Raw genomic sequence first — 13,119 nt, 5'->3', positions numbered from 1 at the left:
ATGTAAAATTGTAAGAAAGGGAAATTAAATAAAAACTATATTCGCAGTTTCTATTATTTGTTTTAATGCTGGAATAAAGGAAATAATCAATGAACCTGCAATGTGCCGCCGACTCATCATATAGTAGTACAAATATATCCAATATATTTTTATGGAACTTTCCATTACACAAATCCCCAAATTCTCTTATGTATATAATCTCCAACTTCTCCTTAGATCTTACAATACAAACATCTCACCGGAACAATGGGTTTGGCTAAAGTCTCTTCCTTTCTCCTTGTGATCCTGTTTCTCATCAATGCTGGTTCCTCCACCACTTTCACCATCGTTAACCAGTGCAACTACACCGTCTGGCCGGGACTTCTCTCTGGCGTCGGCACCGCTCCATTACCTACCACCGGTTTCCAACTCAGCTCTTCCGAGTCACGACTCATCTCCATACCCGCCGCTTGGTCCGGCCGCATATGGGGACGCACACTCTGCAACCAAAACGAAACCACTGGGAGATTCACTTGCGTCACCGGCGACTGCGCCTCGTCCCAAATCGAGTGTTCCGGCGCCGGAGCAATCCCTCCAGCTACGTTAGCCGAATTCACACTCAACGGCGCCGAAAATCTCGATTTCTACGACGTCAGCCTCGTGGACGGTTACAACTTACCAATGACAATCGTCCCTAACGGCGGAGCCATCGGAGTCGGTAAGTGCAACGCCGCAGGCTGCGCGGCGGATCTCAACGGTGTGTGTCCGGAGCAGCTTAAGGTAACGGTTGAAGCAGTTGGAACGACAGGTGTGGCGTGCAAGAGCGCTTGTGAGGCGTTTGGAACGCCGGAGTTTTGCTGTAGCGGCGCGTTTGGAACGCCGGACACGTGTAAGCCTAGCGAGTACGCTGTTTTTTTTAAGAATGCTTGTCCGACGGCTTATAGTTACGCTTACGACGACGGTACAAGCACCTTTACTTGCTCCGGTGCTGATTACGTCATCACTTTTTGTCCTTCACCTTCTTCAATTTAATATTTTTGTTATTAAATTTCCGAAATAAGGAAATTAAATCGGAAGTGAATTTCGTCCTCACTTTTTGAATTTTCAAATAAGGAAGTGAATTTTTTTACTATGTTAATCTTAGGGAAATTGGTGTTTGTTTTATTTTTCGTGTGATTTACATTAAATTCAAAGTTGATATTATTTCTTTCGGTTGTTTCTGAATAATTTACGAATATTATGCAACGGGTTTGTTTTTTAATAATCAATTAACAAAAAGGCTTTAATTAACACACTGTTGTAAATTAGAGGATTTAGGGAACGAAATCTCTTGTCTTATTAATGATCAAACTCGAGGTTACAACATATATATAGAGTCCCATAAGAGACTAAGTACAAACCGACATAACTAAGGACATGGCCGAATGGGCCTTAGTACAATGGGCCGTAACTATAGAGCTAATAGACGGGCCGGTCAGATAGAGTCCACTAAGTGTTTTACAACACTCCCCCTTGGACGAGATGACCGTGCCTATGCTTGGACGGGATCGCTGCAATGTGCTTAGGGGATGCTGCCTCATTAAAACCTTACCAGGAAAACCCATTGGGACAAAACCTTGGTGAAGGAAAAAGAGTACAGCACACATTGCTCCCCCTGTTCCAAACATCACTCTAAGTCCTTAAGTCTCCGCATTCCAATCTGGTGCGTGAGCTTCTTGAATGTTGTAGTCGGTAGAGATTTGGTGAAGAGATCGGCTGAGTTGTCACATGATTGAACTTGCACCACTTGAACTTCTCCGGCCTTGTGTAGAAGAACTTCGGCAGGATGTGCTTCGTCCGATCTCCCTTGATGTAACCTTCTTTGAGTTGTGCGATGCAGGCTGTATTGTCTTCATAGAGTATGGTTGCTGATTCGTCCTCATATAGTACTATTAGCACACTAAACTTTCTTCGTTATAACCTGCATCAGCAAAACCAACTAAAACACTCTTTGTTATAGTTAGTATAATATAAACCCAAATTTAAATGTTCCTTGTAGGTAACGTAATTAATACTCAATTTCACTCCAGTGCCTTTGGGTCTATCAAGAACTAATTCTTGCTTGGAGGTTCACGGCAAACTTATCTTTGGTCTAGTGTGGCTAGCCAAGAATGTTAACACTCCTATAGCACTGAGGTATGGCATATTAGGACCAATAACTTCTTTATTGTCCTTCTTAGGAGCAAATGGATCTTTTATCCACTTCTACACTTCTCACAACCATTGGGCTAGTCAATGAGTGAGCTTGCTCCATATTAAAACTCTTGAGTACCTTTTCTGTATATGCCATTTGATGCACAAGGTTTTCATCATCAATGTACTCAAGTTGTAATCCCAAACAGAAATTTTTTCTTCTTCTTCTTGCCTAGGTCTTTCATTTTTGAATTCTCTCTTGAGATATTCTACTGTTTGGGTGATTTCCCAGAGGTTCTTAGGATATTCAAATTATCCGCATATACTGCTATGATTACAAATCCTTTGTTTGCAAACTTCTTTATAAATACATGGACTGATGGGATCATTTTATAGTCCTCTTTGGCTTGGTACTTACTGAATCTATTGTACCATATACACCCATTTTGTTTCAGTCCAGTAAGGGATTTGTCTAGCCTTATGCAGTATTTTCTCGAGAACCACTCTTATAATTGAGCTCTATATCCTCTGGTAATCTTTTATTTTCCAGTGGACCATATAAGTATGTGGTTTTAACATCCATTAACCACAAATTACAGCCAGACTTATTAGATATCTAAAAGTCGTTGCATCCATCACAAGGGAGTATGTCTCCTCATAATCTTTGCCAGGTCTTTGAGAGAGTCCTTGTGCTACAAGCCGTGTTTATATCTCACGATTTCATTACTCTCATTTCTCTTTCGTACAAAGACCCATTTGTGTCCAACTGGCTTTAAATTCAGGTGTTATCCTTAAGGTCGGACCAAACACACTACTCTTCTTGTAAGAGTTAAGCTCCACGTAAATAGCTTCTTTGCTTTGAGTGCACTCTAATATAGACGTGGGCTCTAGATCCTCATTTGTCTCAAGTGCTACCTTGTATGCATAATATTTCATTTAATGTCGACATCTTTGCAGTTCCATTATATTCCAGACATGATATAGTTTATTGAGATCTCATTGTTGTCAATACCTTTAGGTCCTTGAGGTTTAGCGTCCCAAACCTCATTTTTGGTACCTTAGGAGTTTCTATGACAATGTCTGGCTTCTCTATAATTCCCTTAGCCTCGGTCTGATATGCACCTCTTTTACTTTTCCGAGGATTCTATCTTTGGAACCTTTCTGTAGCAACTTGTTTATTGTGTTCCTTGTGAACATCAATACGTACTGGTGCATTACAAGCTGGTATGTACGATTTTATTACTCTCTTTGGGTCAAATGGAATCTGGCAATTTATTAGCTAGCTTTCGCATATATATAATTCTTTGGAACTCTGCATCACATGCTAGAGTCCGAGGATCTTGCCAATTTAAGGATGTTTGATTCCATAATATTTTCCTTGACCAGCTTGTTAGTCTCTCCACCCTACATAGGGAATTCGGATTCTGTAAACTTACAGTCCGCGTATCTGGCCACAAATAAATCACATGTGGTTGGCTCAAGATACTTTATAATAGTGGGAGACTCATATCAACGTATATTCCCATTTTCCTTTGAGATCCCATCTTAATGGATGCAATATAAACGGCACACCCGAATATTGATTTAGATGGGATATGTCTGGCTAATGACCCGTTGGGAATATATATTCTCACTAGATGGCCTGATGCGTATAAGTTCTGATGCATGTAAGACCGTGTGTCCCCAAGCCGACACTAAAAGCTTCTCACGCATTAACAATGGTCGAGCTATTAATTGTATTTGTTTACTGAAGGATTCAGCTAATCCGTTTTGTGTATGAACATGTACCACGGGATGTTCCACACTCACCCCCATGGACATACAGAAATCATTAAACGCTTGGGATGTAAAGTCTTAAGTGGAAAGTCCGGAAAATGTGCTCTTAATCGAATGATTTGAGCTAAGAGCCTAGCAAATGCTAAGTTTCTCGTGGATAACAAGCATACGTGGGACCATCTGGTTGATGCATCTATCATCACCATGAAATATCGGAATATCCCACTAGGTGGGTGTATTGGCCCACATATGTCACCTTGTATCCTTTCCAGAAAATTTCTTTGCTGACTTTTACTTGTGATGGTCTTATAATAAGTTTCCCTTGTGCACATGCTACACAAGTGAGATTTTAGGGAAAACTTTTCTTTCTTTGAGGATGTGCCCTTTCGAACTCTTAATTAGTTTACGCATCATGTTCCAACCCGGCCGGCCAAGCCGGTCATGCCATAGTGAATTATTCGTTGAACATTTTCTTTCTTTGCTTTGCCAAGTTAGCTTCTATCATGTTAATCTTAGCATGGTATAAACCAGAGGCTAGTGCAGGTATAGTCTCTAGGATCTTCTTTTGTCCTTTCACATTTTCTGTAATGTAGAGGAACTCTTTAGATCCTTCACCCTTGGTTTCAATATGATAACCATTTGATCTTATATCTTTAAAGCTCAATAAGTTTCTCTTAGAGCTGGGTGAGTATAAGGCATCACTTATCTCAATATGTGTACCCTTAGGCAACAAAATGTGAGCCTGGCCGTAGCCTTCACATAAAATTGCTATACCCGCAATTGTACTAACATTGGCACTTTTTATTATATGTCCTTGGCCATTTCTATAAATAGGACAATAATTTTATGTTTTAAACTTGCAAATATATAATGAAGGAAATAGTAATTCAATCAAATTCAAAGCATAGAAACTAAGTTAATACACCACATGAGTTTAAATATTTTTCTTTAGGCAATTACAAATCTCATAATCCAATTTAGTCATCATTCTCATGGTTGAAATTTCCTTCACCATCGAGATGAACCAGGTTAGATTTCTGGATTTATTTTCTTTATTTCAAATTCTCTTAGTAGAGATCAACAAGGTGCTTTAGGAGTTCTGCATGTTTTTATCTAATGGTTTTCTATACCATAATTATTATTACAAGTGGACTTGGTCTTATGTTGCGGGTTTAGATAACCCGCGGCCTCTACACCAACCAAGGCCGAAGCCTAATCGGTTTCTATGGCCTTGACCACCATAATTATTTCCTTGGTAAGTCCACACGACCTGGACCAACATGTCCACGGCCTCCTCGGCTAGCCTGGCCTACTCGACCACCACGTCCTCTGCCACCACGGCCGCGGCCGTAGTGTCTTTCTCTGTGGACGTAGTTGGTCTCATTAGGCTCTTTAGGCTCATGAGGATTTTTTTCTTTGTAATGTTAACCTTGTGAGCTTCATTGCACTTTTTCATTTATAATTGCTCATTGTTTTGCTCAGCAAGCAGTAAACAAGAGATGAGGTCTGCATAGGTCTTAAACCCCTTAGTGTGATAAGCCGAGAATGTCTTCTCTAGCAAATCCTTAGTAATCTCAGTACCACACCACCTTAGGATAGAGACAATCTTAAAAGCTCTGAGTTATACTCATCCAAGGATTTGAAGTCCTGGATCCTTAGGGTTTTCTAATCGAATTGAGCCTTTGGTAGGAGCACCATCTGTTGGTGTCCATATTTGTTTTTCAACTCTGTCCAAAGGTCAATAGGATTTTCTATGGTGAGGTACTGATTCTTGAGACTCTCAACAAGGTGTGCATATGCATAATCACCTTATATATATTTTTCTAAGTGCAATCATTATCATCCTTAATACACTCACATAGGTCCTTTGATTTTTTAGGTTAATACAGAACATGCACCCGATTATATCATGTGGTTTTTAAGACCAAACCATGTAATTAATTTGGATCATGCCATGTGGTATTTAAGACCAAACCATGGAACTGTTTTTAGTCTAGGCTATGCGGTATTTGAGACCGAACCATGCCACAAATATTAATTCAGGTCATGCGGTATTTGAGACCGAACCATGCCTTAGGCCATGCGGTATTTAAGACCGAAACATGCCTTGCCTTACTCATATTTTCGTGGCTTATATTTATGCATGCAAGGACAACAAAATCAAATAGATAATGCATGCAACAATTTCCTTATTTCTAGATAGGATTTCCTTTTCTATGTTTTCCTATTCAGTCTAGGATTTAGTAATTATTTTCTTAAGAGTTTTAGATAATTACCATAATTAATTAGGAACTTATCCTAACCAATATTTTAATTTCCGATTTTATGTTTTAATTTATAGAAACTTAACAAAGTTTTTATTTTAATCGGATATACTCTTAGAATATTAAAGTAAATTTTACTTAAAGTTTAGGATAATGATTCAAGGTTTTGGAAATTATCCTAATTGATCCTAGACAAGTTCATGCTCGAGTTCTATGGCTTTCATGGCCGAAAATTACAGGAAATCTATGCTAAAGTTTTAGCTTAAGGAATCCTAAGATTAATTCATGCAGCCGATTTTTAAACAACCTATACATGGTCCGATTTTAATTGCTATGCATGAATGATCCAAGTTTTAATTTCCTAGAACAATCTGTTTTAATTTGATCCTTATGAATCTAAATTAGTTCTAGGTTCTTATGCAACAATCAATCAAGCAATCAAACCAAATTAAACTTGATATCTTTTGGTGCAATTTAACAAGCAATCTATCAATCCTATGCGAATCAGTTTTTAAGTTTTACAGGATTATAGATCTTAAGTTTGTTTGTTGTTTACTTGGATATTTTAGGGTTCTTATAGCTTTAGTTCCAGATTCGATTATATGGTTCTAAGAGAGTTTTGATCTTGTTTACCTTTCACCAATTAGGGTCTGACTGGATATGATCTGGGAGCTAAAGACCTCAGATTTACCTTTGATTTCTGATCATGAACCTCGGACCACGTACTGCTCTCGTCCGGATCACGTACTGCTCTCGTCCGGATCACGTACTGCTCTCGGACCGTTCTCGGATGCTTCCCGGAACCGCGAACAGATTCTCTCGATCAGCTTCTCGCGAACTCACCCCCGAACCGCGAACCAACGAACCTCGATCGGGTTTTGAATAGAACTTGATCACGAGCTAAGTATGCTCGTGAATCAACAAGAGATCTCCGAGACAAAGAAGATGAGTCTCGAAGAAGGAAGAAGATCAAAGGCGGTTTTAGGGTTTTGTGGGCGGCGGCTTTAGGGTTTTGTGGTTAGGGTTTTCTCAGCTGGCCTTAGAGGCTATCGTGCTGATAACGTGTTGTAAATTAGAGGATTTAGGGAACGAAATCTCTTGTCTTATTAATGATCAAACTCGAGGTTACAACATATATATAGAGTCTCATAAGAGACTAAGTACAAACCGACATAACTAAGGACATGGCCGAATGGGCCTTAGTACAATGGACCGTAACTATAGAGCTAATAGACGGGCCGGTCAGATAGAGTCCACTAAGTGTTTTACAACACACACGAAATTTTCCATTATCTTTTTGAGTTAGCAATTTTATAAAAGGATATAAAAACTCAAAATGAGAACTATAAATCAACTAACCATAATACATTGCAACTCAAACTTTAACTTAAAAATATTTAATTCATGATTAGTAAATTGCAAATCATTTGCTACGTATGTTTTTAGAGTGAAGAAGCGTGCATCACCGAGTATGCAACCGATGGCAGTTAGCCTTTCCGACGCGTCCGGTACAGCATCAGTTACGTTATCATTGCGCGTTTTGGCTGTTGCGGTTTCTTGGGTGGGGGAGTGCACTTTGGTGATATCAATACGGCACCGACCTTTTCTTTTCTTTTTCTCGTTCGTTCTAGTACTTTTTTTTTTTCGATGTATTCATGTCCAAAAAGATAATGTAAGTTTAAGAGCAGAGAGAGCGAGGCACATACAAATGAGGATTTCTTTAGCCAAAACAAAAAGGGTCAAAGAACATGTTTATACATATGAGTATATATGACCATTAGAATTTAGAACTCAGAATTGTTGGTGTGGTGTGTTGTTATGTATGAAAAATTTATATCCAAGCTGATTCCGGAGAATACTCTTTTTTTTAGCTATCTCGATAGAATTGAGTCTTCTTTTGGACCATCAATTAATAGCGTGATCGAGCTTCTATCTGGGCCAGACTAATTAATGGGTCAGCATGTATAGTTTTTGATACCATGTTAAATTATATCATATTAAAATCAGACTTTACCGTGAGCTTTCAAATCAAAACCAATTGGCAATGAGTAAAGATGTCCTAATCCTTTATATATTACTTAAATATTTTCACATTTTTCCGATGTGAGATATTTTACACAAACACCCCATTAATTGTTATTGTTTATGAATTCATTATAAACTATTAAGAATTTAAACTTCAAGATTTGTATTTGATGATTTAGGTTTTGGAGTTTGGTTAAGGGTTTGGGGTATAGGGTTTAGGATTGAGATTTGAGATTTGGGGATAAGTTTTGGAAAATTAGATTTTCTTATAAGCATTAAAGCTTGGTTTTATGTATACATAAAAATGATTATGTTTTAGTTTTTTGGATTACGAATTAATTTTTAAAATTAAGAATTGAATGTTCAAGATTTAAACTTTAAAGTTTATGATTTAGGTTATGGAGTTTGGTGTTAAATTTTGATTTTCTTAAATAACGACTGATAGAAGACTTCCTGGCGACTTTTACCGATTACAATTTCACATCTTAATCGCTAAATTAGCGGTTATTTAACAACTACATGTTCTGCTATGCAATATAGTCATAAGCTAGTCACACATACCTTAAACCACTGTTGCAGAGAGGACCGAACTCAAGTTAAGCCCTGACGGGAAGAGGTTAGTGTTTAAAGTATGAAAACATAAAACTTTTTGATTTTTTTTGGAAAAATACTAAAGTGTGAAAGCTAACTGGGATGCTAAACTTTTTTTGGTTTAAGCACTTCACCGAGAATATTTGGTTGTTCTTGAAATAGTTATTATCACTGAGAATATTTGGTTGTTCTTGAAATAATTATTATCACTGAGAATATAAGTTATTATCATCAATGATGATATTTTTAGTATATTACTTGAACTACTGTACGTTTCGAAAACAAAATTAAAAGAGAGTATTTTTCAATTTTGTAAATTCGTACCTGAATGAAATCTACCAAAAAGAAAGAAGTCTTTATTAAGTACAATAACAATTAGTTTTTACTTACCTATCATTCTTAGGAGAGAAGACTAGGCCTTGGATGGATGTGCTTTTTTCAAATGGTTTTTGGTTTTAGATTTTCCAAAAATGAATTTTTTAACCATTCAAGATTTTATAAAAAGTGGTTTCCCTAAAAAAATAGGGAATCTAGATTCTTAAAGATTTTACTAATTTCTTAACAAAATCCAAAATCCCACTTCAATGGTTCCTCTAAGAAACAAATTTTTAGTTTTTAATTTGTTTTCAATTTTATTTTGCAAAATCCAAAAATCAAAAACAGAAATCTAAAATTTAAAACCTAAAATCTATAATCTAAAAACTACCTAAAATCTCTCAAACATTCATGGCCTAATGTTCACTAATCAACACTTAATAAAAACTTTAGGGGTAGTGAACTGAAATTAATGTCCACTAATCAAGAATTTTATGCAAGATCTTTCTTTTATTTGTGTGCAAAATATCTACAAGATCATCTCATACTAAGACAATGCTCTTGAATCCACATTTGTTTGAGAGACAAAATTAGCTAGTGTTTTCTTTGTACGATTTTAAAACATGAAAGAGTTTTTTTTAATTTTTTTCATTCACCAAATATGTTAAGATAGATACAAATATTGTAGGATATTGTTAATGAGATAGATGTAAATCTCATAGAGATAAGGTCTAGTCAACATATAAGGGTAGACAACCTAATGGAATAACATAAATTGATTAAACCAATTATCTTTCTTAAACTTACAAAATCTACAATTTCTTTGCATCATTATTTTGGAATATTAGTTATATATTTACAGCATAAAAATCTACATTATTGAGTTATTAATTATAAAAATAGTTTAAATAAAAATTTAAGAGACATTTGCAAAAATATCATTTTTCTTTATCTTTTTGCAAGTAAACAAGTAATTACTAAATATTATTTTTTGCATATATGCATATATATTGATTTTAAAATAAATTTATTTTCCCTTTCTTTGTCAATGAGATTCAATATATACGAGTGGTTTGGTCAACCAAATCCTAAAGAACATTGTTTATAAAAAAAATTCACAAAAGTGATCCGAGTCAAATAATCCCCATTTAAGGATTAAACAAAACAAAATGTAATACAACAGGTAATGAATCCAACGGCGGTATACACCTCTGCCGCCAAAAAGAAAACAGAGTACTAGAATCCAACGGCGGCTTTAATTGCACCTTGATTTAAACATGAATAAGATCATTTCTCCGAAACTGATTCTTGTACAAATTTAACTGATTCTTGTTCTATCTCTCCGAAACAATAAATCAGCAATTAAAATGGTTTCTTTACACGTTATAAGATCATTTCTTCTTCTTTTCATTGTTTCTATTCATCTTTGTCGCACGACTTCATCAAGCTCAGAACCAGAAGCTAATATTACTATCGATGTGAGCCAAGCCTATAAACTTATTCATTCTGGCTACACTTTTCTTGATGTCAGGTAAAAAAATTTAATCCGTTCAGATTCAGTCACGTCTCTATTGTTTGTTCGATATTTTTCTGAAGTGTGAGAGCTGTTTGAAACAGAACTGTTGAAGAATTTGAAAAAGGCCATGTTGATTCGGAGAAAGTCTTCAATGTTCCTTACTGGTTATATACTCCACAAGGTCAAGATATTAACCCTAATTTCTTGGAACATGTCTCATCTTTCTGCAACCAAACCGATCATCTCGTCGTGGTAATAAACCGAGTCTTGTCCTGATCATATGGAAGCATAATTTTTTACTCAATCCACTGGTTCTGGTACTTGAATCTGTTGTTTTGATCTTCTTTTGCAGGGTTGTAAATCTGGAGTTAGATCATTGTATGCTACCAAAGTTCTTGTTTCTTCCGTAAGTACCAAAATATTCAAGATCTTAACGTACCTTCTTGACCTTTTTTTTACTTGTGACGTGAATAAAAACAGAGGATCTAGGTCTCTCTATAAACGTTATTTCTTTGTATCATGTAACAGGGCTTCAAGACTGTAAAAAACATGGACGGTGGTTACATTGCTTGGGTCAATAAGAGATTTCCAGTTAAAGTGGAACACAAGGAACTCAAATACGATGAGCTCTGATTCAGATTATTCAAATCTAACCATGTTAATGTTATACTGTTTTAAAAAAAGAAGAAGTAAATGTGAATATGTATGTATTCACTTATTATCGCATTAAATAAAACACATAATATTTGGGTTTCAGATTTTTAGAGAGATGAGAAAATTGGCAGACCAGGCAATGAACCTCCAGATTCGACAATGTATGTATTCCCTGATATATATTGAGAAGAGTCATGAATGAGATAGCGAACGAGAGAAGTAATCCCCGGATCCACGGTTTGTTGCACCTTTAACGGAACAGTCCGCTCGGTCACGGTCCTGAGCCATTCTTTTTCCATTAGACCTTGTGTGATCTCTGACTTGAAAACCCCCGGTGCAATCGAGTTCACTCTGATCTTGTAAACACCTAACTCAAGAGCCATCATCCTTGTCATGGTGTCTACACCACCTTTAGAACAAGCGTACGCCACTCCACCAGGCACAATACCGCGGTGGAGTCCAGAGATTGATGAGATGCTTATCACCGAACCACCATGTTTAGCGTCGCGCATTGACATGCATACGTATTTGGAGACTAACCAAGTTCCGGTTAAGTTTGTCTTGAAGACTTTGTCCCACTCGTCTTCTGACAAATCCAAACTCGATTTGACATTGCCTCTAAACCCGGCATTGTTGATCAACGCATCGATCTTCCCAAAGATATCCCAAGCTTTCTTAACCGCTTTTTGAATGGTGGCTGCGTCAGATGAAACGTCTAGCTCAAGAGCTGCAGCTTGGATTCAGGTTGTATTGAAGCTGTTGATTTCAACGCAGAGAGATTCGAGACGGTCGACACGACGAGCTGCTGCGATAATCTTACAGCCAGCTTTGCTTAGATCAAGACATATCTCTCTTCCTATACCAGAGGAAGCTCCTGTCACAAGAACCACTTTATCTTTAAGTTCACACCATGGCTCCATTTGCTTTAACACCTGCGTTGATGAAGATGATAGCACAAATCAAAATTGAAAGATAAAAAGCCTATATAATAAATTTTGATATAATGAAAGATAACACAATGAGTTATAATAAGAGAAGAAGTATCTAAAAAAAAAAAAAAAGTTTTACAAAAAAAGAAAGAGAAGAAGTATCTCAGAGCATCATTACTCCAGTAACTTGAGAGGGTTACTCAAGGATTAATTAATTATATAATTAATACTAAAATAAGTAAAGTAACCCACTTAGAACTTAACTAAAATCATCCCTCCACTAGAGTAACCCAATGAAGGTTACTCTTCATTTAAATAAATTTTTTTTAAAATTTTTTGTTAATTAATTATCAAATTTTACTAATCTATCATGTATAAAAAAAATATTTATATTACATTAAACAGAAAACAATAAAATTTTACAGAATTCGGAATATTAAACATATTTACAAAATTCGGAATATTAAACATAAGATACAAAATTAAAAATATTAATCATATTTTACAAAATTCGGAATAAGATTTATTGTTGGGTTGTACCAAATTTTTGCCAGATATGTTTAATCAAGTCTTTTTTCAAACGATCATGCATTTCTGTATCTTGAACGTCATTTCGATTGCCCATCATGTTATTTAGATTTGTTGCCATATCTGTAGAATACGCTAAATCGACATGAGAAGTTTCGCTTCCTTCTCCGTGATAGAACTCTGATGGTTCGTAGAAATTGTAGTCATGTCGTTCGTCTTCGACTATCATGTTATGCAATATGATACATGCTCTCATTATTTTCCCTATTTTTCTTTTATCCCAAAAAAGTGCGGGATTCTTCACGATTGCAAATCGAGCTTGCAAGACTCCAAATGCACGCTCTACATCTTTCCGGCATGCTTCTTGATA

At 36.3% G+C, this 13,119-nt stretch overlaps 2 protein-coding genes and 1 pseudogene across 2 annotated transcripts; 2 read left to right on the top strand and 1 right to left on the bottom strand.

Annotated features, from left to right (window-relative positions):
• LOC104747618 (thaumatin-like protein 1b) lies at positions 1 to 1,138 on the top strand. Its single transcript, XM_010469282.2, has one exon. It carries the CDS (start codon positions 247 to 249, stop codon positions 1,009 to 1,011), a length of 765 nt encoding a protein of 254 aa, XP_010467584.1. The 5' UTR covers positions 1 to 246; the 3' UTR covers positions 1,012 to 1,138.
• LOC104747616 (rhodanese-like domain-containing protein 17) lies at positions 10,422 to 11,394 on the top strand. Its single transcript, XM_010469281.2, has 4 exons — positions 10,422 to 10,653; positions 10,740 to 10,890; positions 10,991 to 11,044; positions 11,167 to 11,394. The coding sequence occupies exons 1-4, from the start codon at positions 10,490 to 10,492 to the stop codon at positions 11,269 to 11,271; spliced, it is 474 nt and encodes a 157-aa protein (XP_010467583.1). The 5' UTR covers positions 10,422 to 10,489; the 3' UTR covers positions 11,272 to 11,394.
• On the bottom strand, positions 11,368 to 12,337 carry LOC104747617 (annotated as a pseudogene).

Source organism: Camelina sativa, chromosome 15 (genome assembly GCF_000633955.1).
Source record: "Camelina sativa cultivar DH55 chromosome 15, Cs, whole genome shotgun sequence".
In the NCBI taxonomy this organism is placed as follows: domain Eukaryota; kingdom Viridiplantae; phylum Streptophyta; class Magnoliopsida; order Brassicales; family Brassicaceae; genus Camelina; species Camelina sativa.
This window is presented reverse-complemented; position numbering and strand designations above follow the sequence as displayed.